This window comes from Cyphomyrmex costatus, unplaced genomic scaffold, assembly GCF_001594065.2.
Source record: "Cyphomyrmex costatus isolate MS0001 unplaced genomic scaffold, Ccosl1.0 scaffold392, whole genome shotgun sequence".
Lineage (NCBI taxonomy): Eukaryota > Metazoa > Arthropoda > Insecta > Hymenoptera > Formicidae > Cyphomyrmex > Cyphomyrmex costatus.
Window position 1 is genome coordinate 361,620 of NW_017278121.1, and position 18,135 is coordinate 379,754.

The following is an 18,135-nucleotide window of genomic DNA, read 5'->3' on the forward strand; positions in this document are numbered from 1 at the left end:
CAAGTGTCGTTTATGTGACGCTTTTGTATTAATAAAGCACACGTTAATAATTAATAAAAACCCCATAGATTTTAAGATGCCAATATCGGCTTAATTTTTTTTAAGAAAACAAATAAATAAAGATATTTTAATTTCAAGCTTTTTAATACATTAAAAAATTACTTCAATTAATTATTCAATAATTTATGTTGCAAGAAACTTAAATTCACACAAATCTCTTTGTATTTGTTAAGAATTCTTGGCATATGTTAATAATAGGTAGTAAAAATAAAAATGAAAATGATAAAAAATTTAAAGAATTAGGAAGAAATTTAATTTCCTTTTATTTGGAAATCTTATTTGATAAAAGCAATAGCTCAGCATGACAAGGATTCTCTTAATTTTTACCGTTATGTATTACTGATATAATTAAAAAATTTATCTTTTATTATCTATTACGCGAATGGCGCTATTAGATACCAAATAATATGCGTCACAGTAAGCAATCCCCACTTCCATTCATATTTTCGTATATAAGAAGCTTTTATCGAGATACCGTTGGCCAGAAACCGGTCCCTCGGTCGCGACAGATTTCAAAATCTATAATATATATACTTATATCGTAATAATGGCAACGGTGAAGTTCAAAGATGCGTCTCCCTATGTCAAACCAAAGCCTTCACCACCTAAGGATGATTACCTATATAACAAGTAAGCAATTAGTTCAATATCATTGCACAATATAAATTCGCACCGGCGCGCTCTGTGTCGTCTCATAAATATTATTCTCAATTGACAGAAATTTGTTTGATGAAGAAAATTGCATATTAAAAAATAAAGAAGTATTTTTTTTTCTTAAAATTTTGCTACAATTTTATTTTAAGCTGACGATTTTGATTTAAAACCGACACGAGAAATAATGTGGATGTATGTGCAACAAAATTCGTATGAGCCTTAAATAAAAACATTTTTAATTGATTTTATGAATGACTTTTATGTAGGATTGACAATTTGAACAAATAAAATAATAAGAGACGAGAAGGACTATTCGAGCCAAGCAAGTTAAAATGTGCTGTGATTATAAACCTTTATTGTGTTCAATATCAACAACATCATATGTTTCGACTATTTTCCTACGGTCCTCTTTAGTGATTATTTTACGCATTTAATAATCCTTATTACATATACTATTCTTCTGTTTATACGCCACGGTTACATATTGCTAGTTGTTCCTTTCAACTTGCTTCCCAACTTTACCTCTCTATTTTAGAATTGTTGTCCCCCCTCATTTAAATATATTATCCCACCACAACATTAATACGATAAAAAAATATGACATAAATTATTATTTCGAACCTTTGAAAAACAATTATTTTTAAACTATTAAATATTTTAAGAAATTAAAATTTTCGACATTGGACGTTACAGAAATATTTTTCGTAGATATTTAGAAAACTTCGCCCTGAAAACGGAAAAGGAACCGATAGTTAAAGTGGCTCTGTTCGGCGTGGGTCGTGCCGGAACGATACATTTAGCGACTATGAATGATAATAAACGTATCCAAATTTTATATATCGTTGATGATGTTGAGAGTAATTGGCAAAGTATACGAAAGTATTGGCATCTGGACAACGTTACCTTCTTAAATAGCAAGCAGTCTGACAGAGTATTCAAGGATCCCAAGTAAGTAGAAGTATTAATTAAAAACGCGCTGACAAATAATCAAGTTAAACAAACTTAAAATAAAATTAAAAATTAAGTACATAATATTATAATACAGATTTTCATTTATAAAATATAAATTATATATTATAGATTATATATTAACATAAATTACACAATTTGTATATCTAAACAAAATAAATGTATAATACAAATGCTTCTATACAAACATGTTTGCTTTTCATGATTTGTAAAGCGTCGACGCGGTTTTCGTGGCGTCGCCGACTTACACACACGAAAATATAGTTATTAAAGCTCTGGAAGCAAAAAAGGCAGTCTTCTGTGAAAAACCTATAGCGGAAGATCGCCCAAGCACCGTCAAATGCTACGAAATAGCCAAGAAAGTTGGCAAGCCGCTGTTTACCGCGTTCAATCGACGATTTGATCCGAGTTACTCGAATGTGAAAGAGCGAGTTCGCAAAGGGGAGGTCGGACACGTCCACATGATTAAAACAGTCTCTCGTGACTCCCCTCTGCCCTCTCTCGATTATTTGAAATTATCAGGTGGTATCTTTCACGATTGCCTGGTCCACGATATCGATATGATTACTTGGATTCTCGGAGAATACCCTGATAAGGTATGATTTTTACATATGTTCGCAATGCACACTGATAAAAATACTAAATTTTAATAAATATTTATTTGAATAATCCTAAATAAATATTGATGGTTTAAAATAGACCCCGAAACGTTTAGGTCATGCTTTGTATACTCTAAATCAAAATAAATAATTTTTGTCATCAAGATCCGGCGTGTGGCTGTATGTTCTTTCTTTGTTAAATTGTTTATATTAATAGCCACTTATAAGAATTAGACTGATTTTCATTTTTTATAATTATCTCGAAGGACTAAAAATAAGTTACATAAAAAAAATATATATATATCATATGTTTAAAAACAAAAATAAAAAATACAAATTACAGGTTTCGGTCCTAGCTCACGCAAATATCCCAGAGATTAAGACCATCGATGACTTCGACACGGTTGCAGTAGTCTTACATTTTTCATCAGGAACAGTTGGCATGATCGATTTATCGCGCAACAGCTCATATGGATACGATCAACGACTGGAAGTCTTTGGTCCGAAGGGCATGGTGCAAGCCGATAACGAACAGTTGAACTCTGTTCATTCGCAACATGACGTACAAGGGATTGCCACCGCCCCGATTTGGTACTCATTCGCTAGCCGTTTTAAGAATGGCTATCTTAGAGAATTCGATCACTTCATCGATGTGATACATGGTAAGGCTGAGTCGCAGGTCAAGTCGAAAGAGATCCTGGCGGTGAGTAAGATCGCTACGGCCTGTGAAGAGTCCGCTCGCAAAGGGAAAGTCGTGGACCTCACATGGACGAAGGACGAGTTACCGGACAACCCATGATGAAACAGCAAAACTTCAACAAAACTATTCTTATATCCGTATACTATCTTCTTTGATCACTCTTATAAATTATATATGCATATATAAAAATATGTAATATATTGTATATTTATATATATGTATATATAATTATACATATATGTATATAAAGTGTATATATATATATTACTTTTTTGTTTATAAATGATAAATGAAACAAATTACCAGAGATTATCGCATATAAAGAAACAGTAAGACTTCTATGACCGTTATCATTTAAAATTTATATGTATATCTCTCTTTCAGTATCTGAAAATCCGAGAGACAAAAGTATAGATATGTTATAAATATTTATAAATGTGATTTTCCTTTTTTTGAATTTATTATCTAAGATCATAATATCACAAAATAAATAAATATATTTTAAAATGCAATTTGAAATAAAATAATATAACTGCAATGCATATACATACACACACATATAGTATATATATAATAAATTACGTAATATATATTATCGACTTATCGTTTAACGGGTTTTTGCTCAAATAATGAATGTTTAGCTGATAAATCAAACCATTTTGTTTATGTTTTTATTGTATGACAAAGAAATTACAATAATGTACCAAATACCTTGTCAAAAAAAAATAGCAGCAGTATAAAATCGACATTATTTATAAATTGAGTACACACCTGTGTATAAAACACTTCCTCATATAACTGCTATCATAACAAATATCTTATTAAAAAAATGGAAACTTCTATTCGCCTGTCATTTTATGTACAAAGTCAGCATTGTTCTGCGGTAAATAATGAGGAACTGAGTTTGAGCTGAGTCCAACATCAAATTTGAGTCTCTGAAATATTATCAAACTATAAAATCGATGTTCTAGCGCAAATCCTGTCTAACCCATTTCGTGTGCTCGAAATTTATAAGAGTCTATTAGTACTAGTTTTATATATATATATATATATATATACATTTGTCCATATTCACCACTTAAATGAAAAATTACAAAGAATACCGCAAAAGATATACGTATCTTTCGAGGTGTGTAGAAAAATCTTGTCGCTTACTATGCTGATTCTCTTCAGCGTAATTATGTATACACAAGTCTTTTTTGTATGAATTCGAAATAAAATCTTGATATATTCAATATATAATCATATTTCACAAATTAATTATGCGTACTGCAATTAACTATGTTAAGTATTAGGTCACATAACAATTTAGGCTGGGTTCACAACCTCGCTTTAAGAGGCCCTAAGCCGTAAAGCCGTAAGAAAAAACCAATCACAGTCGTTTATTTTTCTCGCATTCAACTATGATTGGTTAATTTCTTACGATTTTACGGCTTAGGGCCTCTTAAAGCGAGGTTGTGAACCCAGCCTTAATTCCTTCAACCAACTTTGCTACATAGCATAGTATAGTACATATATAAATAGGGAAGAGTGGTCTAAATCGGACCTATTTGCAGTTTTTGTTCTCTACGAGGCGTAAATAAAGTCCGATCATAAAACCAATAATGCCGTTCGAAAGATTATTTCATTTCCCCCCTTTATTTTTGCTTCAGATCATTTTGACGTATCTCTTACCTGTGTCAAACTGGACCTCTCCTATTTTTATGGACTTTTAAATAGAATTTTAAAATATTTTAATTAATTTTTGATAGTATATATTAAGTAAAAACGAGCACTTTAAGACTCAAAATACAGTCCGATTTGGAACACGATCCGATATAGGATATTCTCCCCTATACTATTTGGAAATAATGCAATTAGGCGTTGCACGTACGTGTAAGAAAATATACAAAGTACACTTCAAATACAACTTCTTATCATTTTAACTGGAACTTCTGTATTACTTATGCATTTTTATAAAATTCAATCTAATGCGTATAGTCTCCAACGTTTTTCAACGTTCTTCAACTTGTTTCTGAGCTATAAAAATTTTTTTACATTATAACTATTGATCAATGTATCAAATTTTCATTTATTAAAGAGCTATAATGTAGTTTTCTCCGTTTTTATAGCTAAAATTAAAAAAAAATAATGTTCTTTCCTGAGGCTGCTTTTTCATTTGTGTGATTGTACATACAGTGTGCGTCACCAAAATCCAGACAAATCAAATTTCTTTAAACAAAATATTTTTAATGAAAAATTAAATATTACACAAAATCCTTTTACGTAGCACTTGGAGGATCCCTATAGATATTCGATATATCCCCCATTAGTTTGAATGACGGCCTCTATTCTCGGTTTGAAGCGTTTGCACGCACGCTGTAATGTAGCGCTGTCCATGCCGACGAATGCTGCCTCAATAGCGGTCCTTAATGACGTCACATTAGGATATCGAGACTTGTTAGTGATCCTTTCAACTACGCTCCATACGTAGTAGTCCAAAGAATTTAAATCTGGGCTGTTAGGAGGTCAAAATTCCTTGGACCAAAACATGTCGACATTGTCTGAGAGCTAATTTTGAATCAAATGACTCATTTGTTGTATCTTCAATGTGTACGATTTGTATCAAAGGTCCTCTTCGGCAATTCGACGCATTGTTGGTTCGCTTACACCAACAATCGATGCTAATTTAATCTCGGGTATCCAAACAATCGAATTATTTCCGTTGTTGAGCGCTCAGCGCGAAGGCTTTCGATGATAGCGGTTCTTCGATTATACTCTGCACTTGGTTTCGACATCGCGGCCATTTTAAGAATATAACTGTTTACTAGAAGCATCAAGCTTTCTCGGAAAGCCAATAACATCCTCTAATTTAAATTGAAATTTGTCCAGATTTTGGTGACGCATCCTGTATTAAAAAGCGAATAACAAACATGTATAATATTCATTCCAATAATATTGGAATAAATGTTGGAATAATTAGAATAAAAACGAAGATTATTAAGAAATTTCATATTAAAGATAACATTTGATTTCAACAATTTCACAAAACGGAGAATCAACTTAATTAAAAGTAAGTATCAAACAGCGATTATATTGGCAACGCTTAAATGATACTTACAAATTGCTTCGAACATTGTTTGTTCTTCTCATTTTTATTGCCTATATTTTTATAGCATATATTCACAATTTTACTCTATGCCTGTCCCTTTGTTCATCATAACTCGCACAATAACACTTAAATCGCACGTAACAATTTTTAACACACATTCAAAATTTTAATGATTTCGCAAACAGTGCAGCAGTAGCCTGCGTTTTATCCCCATTAAATCTACGCAATTCCGCAATAACTTGTGCCCTGGTAAAACCCAGAGCCTCCAGTTCCTTGACTGTGGCTTCCGTGAACGGATCATGCGGATAGATTGTAGTCTCTAAAATGGCGGGCCTTGATGACCCTTGATTACTGCTACCTTGCCCGTCTAATAAATTTCCATGAAAACATTTATCATCGACAAGAAAAATTGTTGGAAAAAATAATGATCTTTTGAAGAAAAGATAAGTAAATTATCGTGAATTATAAATAACGATCACGCAAATTAAATAATAAATATTCATAACTTTGAATTGCTAACAAAAATAAAAATTTAATAATTTAAATTTATTTAAAGATAGACGATGGTAGATATATAAAACAGACCAGGCATAGGGGAAAGGTGCGAAGATATAATTTTTTTAAAAGTTAAGTGAAATAAAAGGATAAAGGATTAAGAGGATAGCCTGAGCTGATACATACTTACCATGCTGCCTCTGTTTCTTAGCATCTCTTGTGCTGTCCTCGAGAGCTCGCTGGAGATCTCTGTCATCTAAAGATTCATCATTGTTACCACTTAATTTTGCACACTCTGGCAAATCACCTGTAGAAATAATTAATAAATTTATTTGCTAAAATATTTTTTAATCTAACGTTTCTTAATATTAATTAATTTTTCATATATATATAAGATTAATATTAATATTATATATTATAAATATTTTACTTTCTTTGACTTCAAATCACAATTTAAATATCTAACTATTGACGAACATTTCATCATTGACATGATATTTTCAATTTTTGGACTTTGAGGTTTTTTTTTTTACCAGAGAGACGTTTTTTTGCTTGTTCAATATTATTAATATATATTATATTTTTATTTTCTTTATATTTTCTCATTAGAACAATGAGAAATCTTCGCATTCGGTCAATCAATCGCTTGACGAGCAATTTTCGTGTCTCTAATTAAACATTCATCTATTCTTGAAAATCATCGACTATCTTTCAAACACATAACTTTAAAGTTATAATTCAATGCGTTATAATATTTTTATATGAAGAGGGCTTAAATATAAAGCCGAAACATGTAGTAGGCCTATGATAATGTCAAAAAGGTTTCATTATTAATTGATTGTATTATTGTTAATTTCAAAATATAAATTTTTTTTAATACTCTTTGACTCTTATATGCTCTTTATAATATATTGTTGTATTTTGAATATTAAGAGTCCTATACTATCTTATCTATTTATTATATATTATAATATTAAGACCATATATATATGTATGTATTGTGTATATATATATATATATGTGTTTTGCTAGGTACAAAAAAGAAATGCACCTTCCGTCAGAAATGGAGTTTCAGTGCCTGTAGTTCCAATTTTCAAGACGTTCTTCTTCAAATCTATGCAACACTGATGTCTTTTAAGCATATCCAAGCCCAATAGCATGTCCATAGGCTGTTCCTCAAGAACACTGAAGGATGTTGTTAAATGATCATTGCCAATCTGTATTTGTACCATGTGGATACGACCAATTATGCTTTGTACTCCAACACCCTTGGCGACACCGGCCCACCTTGTGTCCACCAAACGCATAATATGGCATCTCTCGGCACAGGCAGCAGACATAATAGTGGTTTGTGCACCTTGAATTACAAATATATCTTTGATATTACTTATGTCCATTTCTATCAATGTAGATTAATAATTAATTTTAATCTCAATTCAACTTGAAGCACTTTTTTCAGTTCTAAGAATTAGAAAAAGTTGAAGAATAAATAGAATCAAGATTAAAATTAATTTACATTGATAGAAAAGCGCATTAAAGTCAATTTTGCACTTTTTCTCCAATGCTTTCATTGTACGAATGTTTCTAGAGACGATCGAAATCAATTAGGATATATTTATATTAAGACCAACAATTTTTTTCCTGTATTCACGGACAGAGGTCATACGTTCTAAAATTAAATTGTTTTTCTGCATACCGTGCAGAACGATCATTCGAGATATATACGTTTAAAAATAGACATTTACTCAGTCTTCTTTTCTTTCCCTCAAGTACAGAACAAAGATACGTAAAAATAATCTTGAGTATGATTCAAACTAGATTGAAGATTAGAGAAAATTTTAAACTGTGATCAGATTAGAGATTGAAATTAGATTGGAATTTAACTAATCAGAAGAAAGAAAATCAATCTCAAGTTTAATAAACTTTGCTTTAATTAGTTAAATTCCAATCTCAATCTCAATCTCTAGTTTGATCAGTTTTACATATTTTTAAGAAGCGCGTGAAAAAAACGCATTTTTACTTGCTACTAGAAATAGTAGTTGGATCAGCAATATACCTGAGTCAATAAAGGCTTTAACTGGAAATCCATTGACTTTACAATTGATATACAACATAACAACGATGCCAAAGGTCTCTGGATTGTACTCCATCGCAGCCTCCATATTTGCTTCAATATTCTTCTGTCTAATCTCTTCAGCAATTAGCCGCTGTGCTTCGGTATCAAAGGGATCTGCATTCATCATTCTCAGTCGTTGTGCTTGTCGTTCCTCTCGAGCGGCTATCTGCTCTCTGAGTACAGTTGAAAATCTATCTATAATGCATGAACATTTAGACCAGAAATACAAAACAATATGAAGAGTTGTCATATTCAAAACTGTTACTTACCAAGATTTCCTGACAATAGTGCATCGGCTAATCTAGGATTATTTTGTTTTAACAATGCCAGCTGATCTGGATTAGCTAGGAACATGTTTTTTATCATAGCTGGATCGTCTTCACTACGGGGATTTTGTACTCTGTTGTTTGCGATCGGCGATGGGTTTGCGATCGGCGATGGGTTTGCGATCGGCGATGGACGCTGATTATTGCTGGTCCCAGGAATTCTGATGGAACTGAAGTCCAGTAATGGAATGGCTAGAGTGATGTTTCTTCAAATTTAGTATGTTCATTTTTTTTATAAGATATATGTTGCTGAGTACAACACACAAAGGAGATAATAAATTAAATTTCTCAATGACGTTTTAAAGTATTAAGATTAAATATATTGAGATGAATGGACATATATAATCAAACAAAGAGCAAAGGTTAAAGTTTTAAAGCTTATCTACATTTCCTATCAACAAGATAAATAATAAAAGCGCTGTTAAAATCAGATACAATGTATAAAAATCAATAACAGATTAGCTTTTTAGCTAAAACTTCATATATCATTCATCTTTTCTTTTTTTTTCCTCCAATGAGGAAAAAAAATTCTTTAAACTATACATGAAGTAAAACTTTTACTTGATCAACACATAAAGCAGTATTTATAGTTTATTCTTATTCTAAGGATGTCTTAAGATATTAAGACAGCTTTTTAACTGTGATATTCATAAATCATTCTTGTTTTATAACCATCTTAAGTAATATCTTAAGATGCTAATACAGCTCACTTAATTGGTTCATTATATATCTTAAGACTATACTTAAGATAGTCTTAAATATAAGAAACAGTTGTGAATACTGGCCTCTAATTAGTTCATAGCATCTTAAGACTGTGCTTGAGATAGTCTTACTGCAGTTCTACAATAAGGTAGTACTTGAAAGGTCTAAGCAGTCCTAAGTTTTAATCGGTTAAGTTGGCCATAATTAACTTGTACAATTAAGAAAGATTAAGACTATAATAATTCAACAATTGTTCCATTTTCTTGCATGAGACTGCAACTCTCTCTCTCACTTTTCATAAATATCAAACATATTAACATATTATCTATTTTACCGTAAGTTCCAAAAGTGTACACTAGATCGACTACAGAAAACAGACCCTAATGAGTCGATTCTACCGACTCATTACAGAATCCTGAACCCCCATTAAAAACAAAATGCGGTCGTGGACCACTCGTAGGTACTCACCTCTATTAAAGGGTTGCAGGTTCAAGTCGCTGCCGCTTTGATGCATGTGCTGGAGGATAACAGCGTCGCCGTCACGGATTCCATGATCGCGCAATGACTTTTTATCATCCATAAGTGGCAGGCCGTTAAACGCTATTACAATCTCGTGGGCCGGCACGCCACTCTCGATCTCGCAGAACGCCTTAAAGTTCTCCAGCTCCAGCTCCTCGCTCACGTCAAGGACGAAGACGCTGTCGTCACTGAGTGTCGTCACCGTCACCTTCATCGCTCCCGTTAAATAACAACTCTACGGACAAACACGCGTCCTTCGACAAACGAGCTTCGCTCTCTCACCGTCGACGGGAAAATGCCGGAAGGATCCACGCGACGTGTCCTCGGCCCCCGCGAGACACGAGGAACAGGAGAGAACGTACAACGTGGCGGGATAGGAGGGCCGAGCTTATTCACTACAAAACCTCCGGATGTAAGTAAACACGAGCTAGGCAAAAATATTGAGTTTCGGAACGCGTATTAAAGAGAAAAGGGAAGGCCTCTGTCGGAATAAATGTGAATTATGGGATTTTTTTAAATCAGTTTTAGAACTCAATTTGATAAAAATGGCCTTCTATTGGAAAAATCGTAAACTACATAATTTATTGATGAGTTTGGGAGTTGGAACAGAATTTATTTGAAAACAATTATCTCGCGGAATAATAATTTATATAAATTATAAAAGGATTTTCTTATAATTTATGAATAAAGCGGGGAGCACAGACTTTTGCATAACGCATAAACCATATACATAAAGAATTTGATTGGTCCATTGACTCATGCATAAGAAAATGGGCCAATGAAATTCCTTATGCACATGCTTTATGCATTGTGCAAAAGTGTGTGTTGGGGCTCTAATATTCCGGCAGCAAGACATGAAACAAACGGTCATAATGACAAATGACAATCGAACGATAATCGCGAACGATCAATGGAACGCTGTTGCGGGATTCTCTAAACGTTTTTTCGATATAATTGTTGTTAGGCCGGAATCAGACTACGCATTGAACAGTGAGATTAAAGATTGAAAGATTAAAATTTGGCCAATCAAAATAATAAGAGCAAAAATTTTTTTATTCTCATTGGTCAAATTTCAATTAACTAGCGACAGCCAATGAGAGCCGCGCTTTCTTTTAGGATTGTCCTGCCATTGGCTGTCTAGTTAATGATAGCGACAATCATCGATAAAACGTTTAGAGAATCCCGCAACTGATAGGCTGAATTTTTCTGTCCAAATCGATTGAATAGCTACGAATGGATACTGTGGTGTGAAATACGAAGAAGTTTCGCATGGGAGAAATAGAAATTTTTAAAGAAAATGGGCAAGTTCAAGACGCAAAGCGGCTAGGTACGTTTGCCGAGCGATCAAATATGATTGGTTGGATCTACAAGTAATAACCAATTATGTTCATTTGCTCGACGAGCAGGCTAGTCGCTTTGTCAACTGGAACACGTGCCTAATGTTCTTTTGTATTTTCTAAAGATGAAGAAATTATCAGAGGCAAGAACAAAGCTCGTATTCGAGAAGCTAACAAAATAGTAAGTCATTTAACAACTTAAATTATACTTATTCCATATAATGTTCTAATTGAATGTAGATTCTAAATGTACTGAATGTTCATATAACAATCTCAAATTTAATTGTTGTAGCATCGGCACAAACGTGAAGAACTTGATTGATCGGCCAGATGGTATTTACTGTTTTCGGGAAAAAAAGGACAGAGTGTATTATGTGTCAGAGAAAATATTATCGTTAGCGAGTAACATAGAATCTGATCATCTGTTAAGTTTAGGCACTTGCTTTGGCAAATTCACAAAATCAGGAAAATTCAGACTACATATTACTGCATTACATTATCTAGCACCTTACGCACAAGTGAGTAATGCATGTTTATAAACATTTAGATGTAAGTGTAATTACAAATTTATCAAGTATAAAATTCTTATCAAGCATAAAATTTGGGTAAAACCTTCAATGGAGCAACAGTTTCTCTATGGAAATCATATTATGAAATCAGGCCTTGCTCGTATGACAGAAGATATTTCTCAATATCAAGGTGTTGTCATATTTTCTATGAATGATTTGCCACTGGTATGTAATCTATTGAATACGTAATTAATTTTCAATACATTTTTTATTATCTTTCACTTAAACATCATTATATAAAAAGAGATAATAAGACAATAATAAGTTCATGTATGTTCTTTGTTTAATACCACAGGGATTTGGCGTTGCTGCAAAAAGTACAGCCGATTGTAAAGAATCAGATCCTATAGCAGTAATTTGCTTTCACCAAGCAGATATTGGAGAATATATTCGTTCAGAAGATACATTACTATGACAAAGATTTACACCTGTTCTCTTTTTTTTTCTTTTTCTCAGAAAACAAGATATCTCTAATTTGTACAAATTTGCTTATTTCTTGCGTTTTATAATTTAGATGTCTGTGACTTATGTAATTTTATGTAATTAGACATATTATATACATTGATGCGTTAATAAAATTAAGGATTGCTCGTATACCTTGATATATAATTCTACATGTAATATATACTCTAATCATGATATGAAACAAATTCTCTTTTTTGTAAAACAAAAGATTGCAGTAGATTATATTTAATCTCCACATTATTATATAATCTTATTAAAAGCAAACTTTGTGCATTACAAATTTTATTGTTATCATTAATATAAATATCATTAGGTATACCATTCTATTTTTTTAAGCGTTTCACATTATAAGTGTTTTAAATGCATTGTACCTGCTTACTAAAACCTGTGTTAATTAACAATTGTTAAAGTATTATACATTTATAATATATAATACTGACAAGTAAAAAATTTGTGCTCTTTGATAAAACTATTTATATGAAATAAATAGCAATATACACAATATTTTAAAATTATATCTATCGATGGTGTGTGATGTGGTTTTGTTAGAAAATAAAAAAGCTTCGTGTGGAATAAAATTTGTATAATGTATTGATGCCACAAGACAAGAAGAGAATGTATTTTCAATTTTCACAGATCATAAAATAAAAGTACGGTACGACTTATGACTAGCGTAAACTGGCTAAGATTTACAAATTTATTTGAACTATCAATTGTTTCTTTTTTTTTAATTTAAAATGCAATGAATGCAAACCAGTTCCCGAATGCACAAATTTGTGAGTAACGACTTATCGTTTAACGTTTTTGGTGTGTAGCACAAATTACATACAGACGAGAAATATATATTAAAACATAAATCGTCTGAAAAAGTCAAGTTCTTAGCAAATAAAACTATAATTGTATTTGCTCGCATTGTAGCGCATCGTTCACAAGCTTTCATTTTTTAATTTTATACGATGCTGACTCACTTCTCATATTTCGATATAATAATCGCTTTTAATCCTTAATTGTCTGGCAGAAAAATTTTTACGGAAACTTAAGAATTTTTAAGGTAAACAAATTTTATTGTACGTTTCACTGTGAATATTTATGAATAATTAAGAATGCCTAAAATTTTGACTCAATCTATGTAGGTTTTCTATACTTACTTTTTCATAAAAACTTTTCCGCCAGAATGGTTGCAAACATAAAATATATGCAGTTTACACTATTTTACATTCGATCAATTAAGGTTTAAGAGACATAGATTGGACCTAGAACATTTCTTTACACCTTTTTCTTGACACTCTCATGTTAAAAACTATCTTATTGCGATATAAATCAATCAGGTAAAGGTATAAATCACGTAAAGCTAATCGATATCAATAAAAAGCATTCTATTATTACTGCAAGAGAAGCTATTGTAATATACGAGATAATTTGGTACGAATAATAAGTAATCCGAATGATTTTTGATAAAAGAAAATACAATGTCTTAATTTTGATATTTACATATAAAAAAATTATAATCTATAATGCATAACGAATTTGTTTCCAACATCTTACATTACCCATTAGTGCATTTTGAAATGTTGAATGAATTTATTCTACAATTCGTATATTTCTCGTTAATGATTCATCACTTATCCGACACATATGTACATATACGTCAGTAATTTATTCAAAGTGCAACACACAAATTCGTGCTACACTCCATCAATTGTTCCGTTTTTTCAATGTAAACATACTACAAATAAAAGATTTTGAGATATAATAAAATTCAGGATTGGTAAAAATAAAATTTTAAACATGTTTTAAAACATGCTTAAACAACGTTTTTTTTATATGTTTAAAACATGTTTAAAAAAATTATGTTTTATTTTTTAAGAAAAAACGTTATCTTTTACCAATCCTGATAAAATCCAAAGAAACTTTTTTTCTTTATCAAATTTAGCAAACGCAGATTTCAAAAAATTTACCTGTTATTTGTGTCGGCCAATTTATATTTATAATCTTTCTTTTTTTCCTTTTAATTACGTTATACGAAATTCTCAACATTTTCGTAGCTCTTATATTACTTTTTCTTTTATATCTTTTTGCTCGTTTTTAACACATTTTATAAATATACAGATATACACATTTTTACCGATGTTGTTTTACTAATTAGATAATAACTATAAATGACATTATGTATCACATTAATTTTCAATATTTCGTAAAGACAATTACTTCATTTCTGTTTCTCCTGTTCCCTATGCTTGTAACAGCACTTTAATTCCAGTGAGCTTGTCATCGTAATATAGAGTCTCAAATCTGTTTTTTCCACTTTTTTAAATAAAATATTCGCACAAATATCCTGAAATATATATGTGTAATGCAATGAGAGCAGAGATTAATACAGTGATAATAATAATTCATATACTGGCAAAACATACAAAATTATAAAAACTAAAACTGGAAATGTATATAAATTTACACCAAAATATTATTTAAGCATTAAGGTGCATTTTCACGAGCCACTCAAATTGGCCACGTTACGACAACAAAAAATCACGTAATGACTTTTGTTGCAGAGCTATTAGAGCGATAACTTTAATCATGAAAAAGTGCAAAAATCGCCGAATTTGACATTTGAGCGACAGCTCTGACGTTCTTTTATCTCGATCAACAACAAGGAAAAAGAATAAATTAAGTTATATTATATCTTGATTAACATTGATCGACATCGTCGACATGGAGCAATAGCACTGTCAACAACATTCGAGCGTTTAAAATGCTTGTAGTTCGAACTATTAAAACTACAAAATTTTAGCCGCTGGAATAAGAGCAGCAAATCTGTCGCTCTAATGTTTGTTTCAGCAGCATGTGAACTTGTACCTTTAAAATCTAGCTTAGTTCGTTTTGAAAAGATAATATCTTTTCGTTATGTATTAGCTGAGATTCACAGTCGATTTTTATATTTAAGACTGTCCTTAGTATAGTATTAAGATATCATGAACCAATCAGAGTCTGATTAGCATTTAAAATCTTACTTAAATGCTAAAATAAGAACAGACTATGAATACCAGCCGAGTTCACATGCATCTTATGACACATTGTTTATACATAATTATATATTAATTTATGTAATGAAAGACATGATTTATATCTTGCCAGTATGACATTTGAATAGATGACGTAAACAAAGTATCTAAGGGAAATCATTGCAATACGTGAATCGACGTTTGTACTTTCGAGTAAAATTTTGATCTTCGTACTAAAAAGAAGGGATAATCTTGCGCTTTTACTTGACATGTACTAGATATCTAATATATCAAATTGATATATCAAATGGAAATCCCAGTACCATACTCTGAAAAAAGTGAAAAATAAATATGTAACAAAAATTCGTTTAAAAAATTCGTAATAATTTATAAGAATATCAGTAATAGAGTATTGAACAAAAATCAACTGTACCTAAAAAAAAAAAAAAAGATGATGTCACTTTAGCGTCTCTTATTGCCATGGCGTCGAGTGTATTTACGAGTTTTTCTACAAAAGAAAAACTGATGCAATTTTATGCTCCAATAATAAGACATTTTTTAAAATTGCAACTCATTCTCAGAAAGAAGTAGCAATAGGTATACCTGATCCTGCTTGGAGATGGAATCGGCGCATGTTCTGCAATGGCAGGTAATACAGATCTAAAATTGTCCGTCGGACGTAAAACACCTGCAGTGCGGGATGAAAGTTTCCAGATTAACTTCTGTCTATGAGGTGTTTGCTCCTGGGCATTATACTTGCTCAGTACAGTACCCACCGTTCCATGAGTGGAGCGGAAATTCTCCTCTGAAATCTAAAACGTAATAAAAATGAACTTCAAGAATCAACAAAAGAATTACGCAAATCGAATTAATCTGTAATTTTTGTTCTATTTTAATTTGTTTTTTGTTTTAATCTTGATTCGAAATTTTTTATTTACATATTTGAAGAATTTTCATTTCATTGTCAATGAAAATATTTGTCCTCATTTGCAATTTCTTTCGATATTTATGCTTTATTTAGATTAAATAATACTTAAAAAAAAAAAACAAAGTAATAAAATATTTATACATTGCATTTCTCTCGGAGCTCCACAGCAAATTGCATCAGTTCGTCTTTCAGCATCTGATAGGATGATGTAATGACGGATGTGTTGTGTGAGGATGAGTCGTCAGCAGACACAGTGGCATCTGTATTTGCATTCAGTCGATTAACAGCAGCATCCAAATAAGTGCAGAGTAATACCAGAGCCACCTCGGAGGGTCTAAGACTCGCGCAACTACCGTCGCAAGCCACCATTTCCAATCTGAGAATCAATTCAGATTCCTGAAACAGGATGAATGATAATCGTAAACGTCATAAATCTAATCATAAATTTCATAAAAATAAATTAATAAGATTATCATGCGACGATTTAACAAATATTTCGACTTTCATTAACGCTTCATTTTGGATACCGAGGAGAGTAATCTCTTTTTCTTTTATTATCTATGTAGCAATTATGGCGTAGAAAGTTACACGATTGCTCTCGGCGCCAAAAATGCACCCAGAATACACATACATCAGACTTTATTTGATCATCTCTCGGAAGACAAATCATTGAAATATATATATGTATCTCTAATAAATAATTTGAAACCGGTAAAAACTGTAGGTTCTGTATGTCAACGGATATATGCAGAAGAGATCACTATGTCTCTGATAAGAGACGACGAACTAACTCTAAAGAGAGATTAAGAAGGCAGATACCTATAAATAAATTAGATGGTAACTTACCTTGACGATATTGGTGTACACATCGCCAAGATGTATTTGCTTCGCTACCGCATGAAACATTTTGTTGAAGAGCTGTAGAAAAGTCAGAGCGGTAGTGGGTTCAGTGCCGGGTGCCCATTCCAATTTATTTCGTATCACCTCCGACATGCGTCTCAAATCATCAGCCGTGCATCTGCACTGCGAGATCGAGATAAGGTGCTCGGCTTCTATGGACTGCATCCGTTGGATGGCAGCAATGTAAAAGGCTGACACGCTGATGCAGGCCATGTGCTTCTGCCTTGCCTTCATTTTAGTCAAAAATCGGTCTATCAGATTAATCGCAATGAAAAATACATCTGAAGACAAATCATACATCACTTTTAGGCATCTTAATACATGAGCAGATCTATCTCGAGCACCAATCGTTATCTCGTCGTCCTAAACAAACAGACATTGTTCGATAATTACATAAACAAATTAATCTTTATTAATCTGTAATATATGTTACATCTTAAAAAACTTGAAGATATTATACCAAGATCTTGTATTAAAATGTCAATAGTTTTATTGATGCTGCTTATAAAGTTTTAACCATTTCCTCTGCACAACACAGATGTTCTTACCTGTGTTGTTATAGGTAATTGACGGAGGTCCGGTTGAAATTTGACCTCCTGAACGAGGTCTAGAACCAGGTTTTCTTGAAGTTCTTCGAGCGGAGGGATGGCATCCGGTACAGGCAAGCCCGTGTCCATTCCTGCAGTGTGCGACATCGCAACAG

The 18,135-nt window shown here is 32.0% G+C and overlaps 4 protein-coding genes across 4 annotated transcripts; 2 read left to right on the plus strand and 2 right to left on the minus strand.

The window, feature by feature from the left end:
• Window positions 1-552: 552 nt before the first annotated feature.
• Window positions 553-3,135, plus strand: LOC108776880 (inositol 2-dehydrogenase). The gene is made up of 4 exons (XM_018543615.1): window positions 553-690; window positions 1,423-1,662; window positions 1,898-2,279; window positions 2,626-3,135. Exons 1-4 carry the CDS (start codon window positions 608-610, stop codon window positions 3,079-3,081), a joined length of 1,161 nt encoding a protein of 386 aa, XP_018399117.1. The 5' UTR covers window positions 553-607; the 3' UTR covers window positions 3,082-3,135.
• Window positions 3,136-6,109: 2,974 nt separating this feature from the next.
• rngo (DNA damage inducible 1 homolog rngo) lies at window positions 6,110-10,445 on the minus strand. Its single transcript, XM_018543616.1, has 6 exons — window positions 10,181-10,445; window positions 8,954-9,202; window positions 8,625-8,879; window positions 7,620-7,925; window positions 6,759-6,875; window positions 6,110-6,440 (listed from the first exon to the last, which is right to left on the minus strand). The coding sequence occupies exons 1-6, from the start codon at window positions 10,443-10,445 to the stop codon at window positions 6,232-6,234; spliced, it is 1,401 nt and encodes a 466-aa protein (XP_018399118.1). The 3' UTR covers window positions 6,110-6,231.
• A 1,248-nt stretch (window positions 10,446-11,693) lies between these two features.
• LOC108776883 (60S ribosome subunit biogenesis protein NIP7 homolog) lies at window positions 11,694-12,620 on the plus strand. Its single transcript, XM_018543618.1, has 4 exons — window positions 11,694-11,749; window positions 11,861-12,086; window positions 12,162-12,302; window positions 12,433-12,620. Exons 1-4 carry the CDS (start codon window positions 11,694-11,696, stop codon window positions 12,550-12,552), a joined length of 543 nt encoding a protein of 180 aa, XP_018399120.1. The 3' UTR covers window positions 12,553-12,620.
• Window positions 12,621-16,027: 3,407 nt separating this feature from the next.
• CycG (cyclin G) lies at window positions 16,028-18,127 on the minus strand. The gene is made up of 5 exons (XM_018543597.1): window positions 17,981-18,127; window positions 17,379-17,795; window positions 16,674-16,928; window positions 16,208-16,416; window positions 16,028-16,037 (listed from the first exon to the last, which is right to left on the minus strand). The coding sequence occupies exons 1-5, from the start codon at window positions 18,125-18,127 to the stop codon at window positions 16,028-16,030; spliced, it is 1,038 nt and encodes a 345-aa protein (XP_018399099.1).
• Window positions 18,128-18,135: the final 8 nt, after the last annotated feature.

Coding starts and splice junctions, on each gene's coding strand:
- LOC108776880 (XM_018543615.1), top strand. CDS start 608: ATGGCAACGGTGAAGTTCAAAGATGCGTCTCCCTATGTCAAACCAAAG. Junction 1,663..1,897: donor AGAGTATTCAAGGATCCCAA/GTAAGTAGAAGT, acceptor TGATTTGTAAAG/CGTCGACGCGGTTTTCGTGG. Junction 2,280..2,625: donor TCGGAGAATACCCTGATAAG/GTATGATTTTTA, acceptor TACAAATTACAG/GTTTCGGTCCTAGCTCACGC.
- rngo (XM_018543616.1), bottom strand. CDS start 10,445: ATGAAGGTGACGGTGACGACACTCAGTGACGACAGCGTCTTCGTCCTT. Junction 8,880..8,953: donor ACTATTGTCAGGAAATCTTG/GTAAGTAACAGT, acceptor CATGCATTATAG/ATAGATTTTCAACTGTACTC. Junction 7,926..8,624: donor TAAAGCCTTTATTGACTCAG/GTATATTGCTGA, acceptor TTGTAATTCAAG/GTGCACAAACCACTATTATG.
- LOC108776883 (XM_018543618.1), top strand. CDS start 11,694: ATGAAGAAATTATCAGAGGCAAGAACAAAGCTCGTATTCGAGAAGCTA. Junction 11,750..11,860: donor TTCGAGAAGCTAACAAAATA/GTAAGTCATTTA, acceptor TAATTGTTGTAG/CATCGGCACAAACGTGAAGA. Junction 12,087..12,161: donor ATCTAGCACCTTACGCACAA/GTGAGTAATGCA, acceptor ATTCTTATCAAG/CATAAAATTTGGGTAAAACC.
- CycG (XM_018543597.1), bottom strand. CDS start 18,127: ATGTCGCACACTGCAGGAATGGACACGGGCTTGCCTGTACCGGATGCC. Junction 16,929..17,378: donor TGTACACCAATATCGTCAAG/GTAAGTTACCAT, acceptor ATCCTGTTTCAG/GAATCTGAATTGATTCTCAG. Junction 16,417..16,673: donor AGCTCCGAGAGAAATGCAAT/GTATAAATATTT, acceptor ATTACGTTTTAG/ATTTCAGAGGAGAATTTCCG.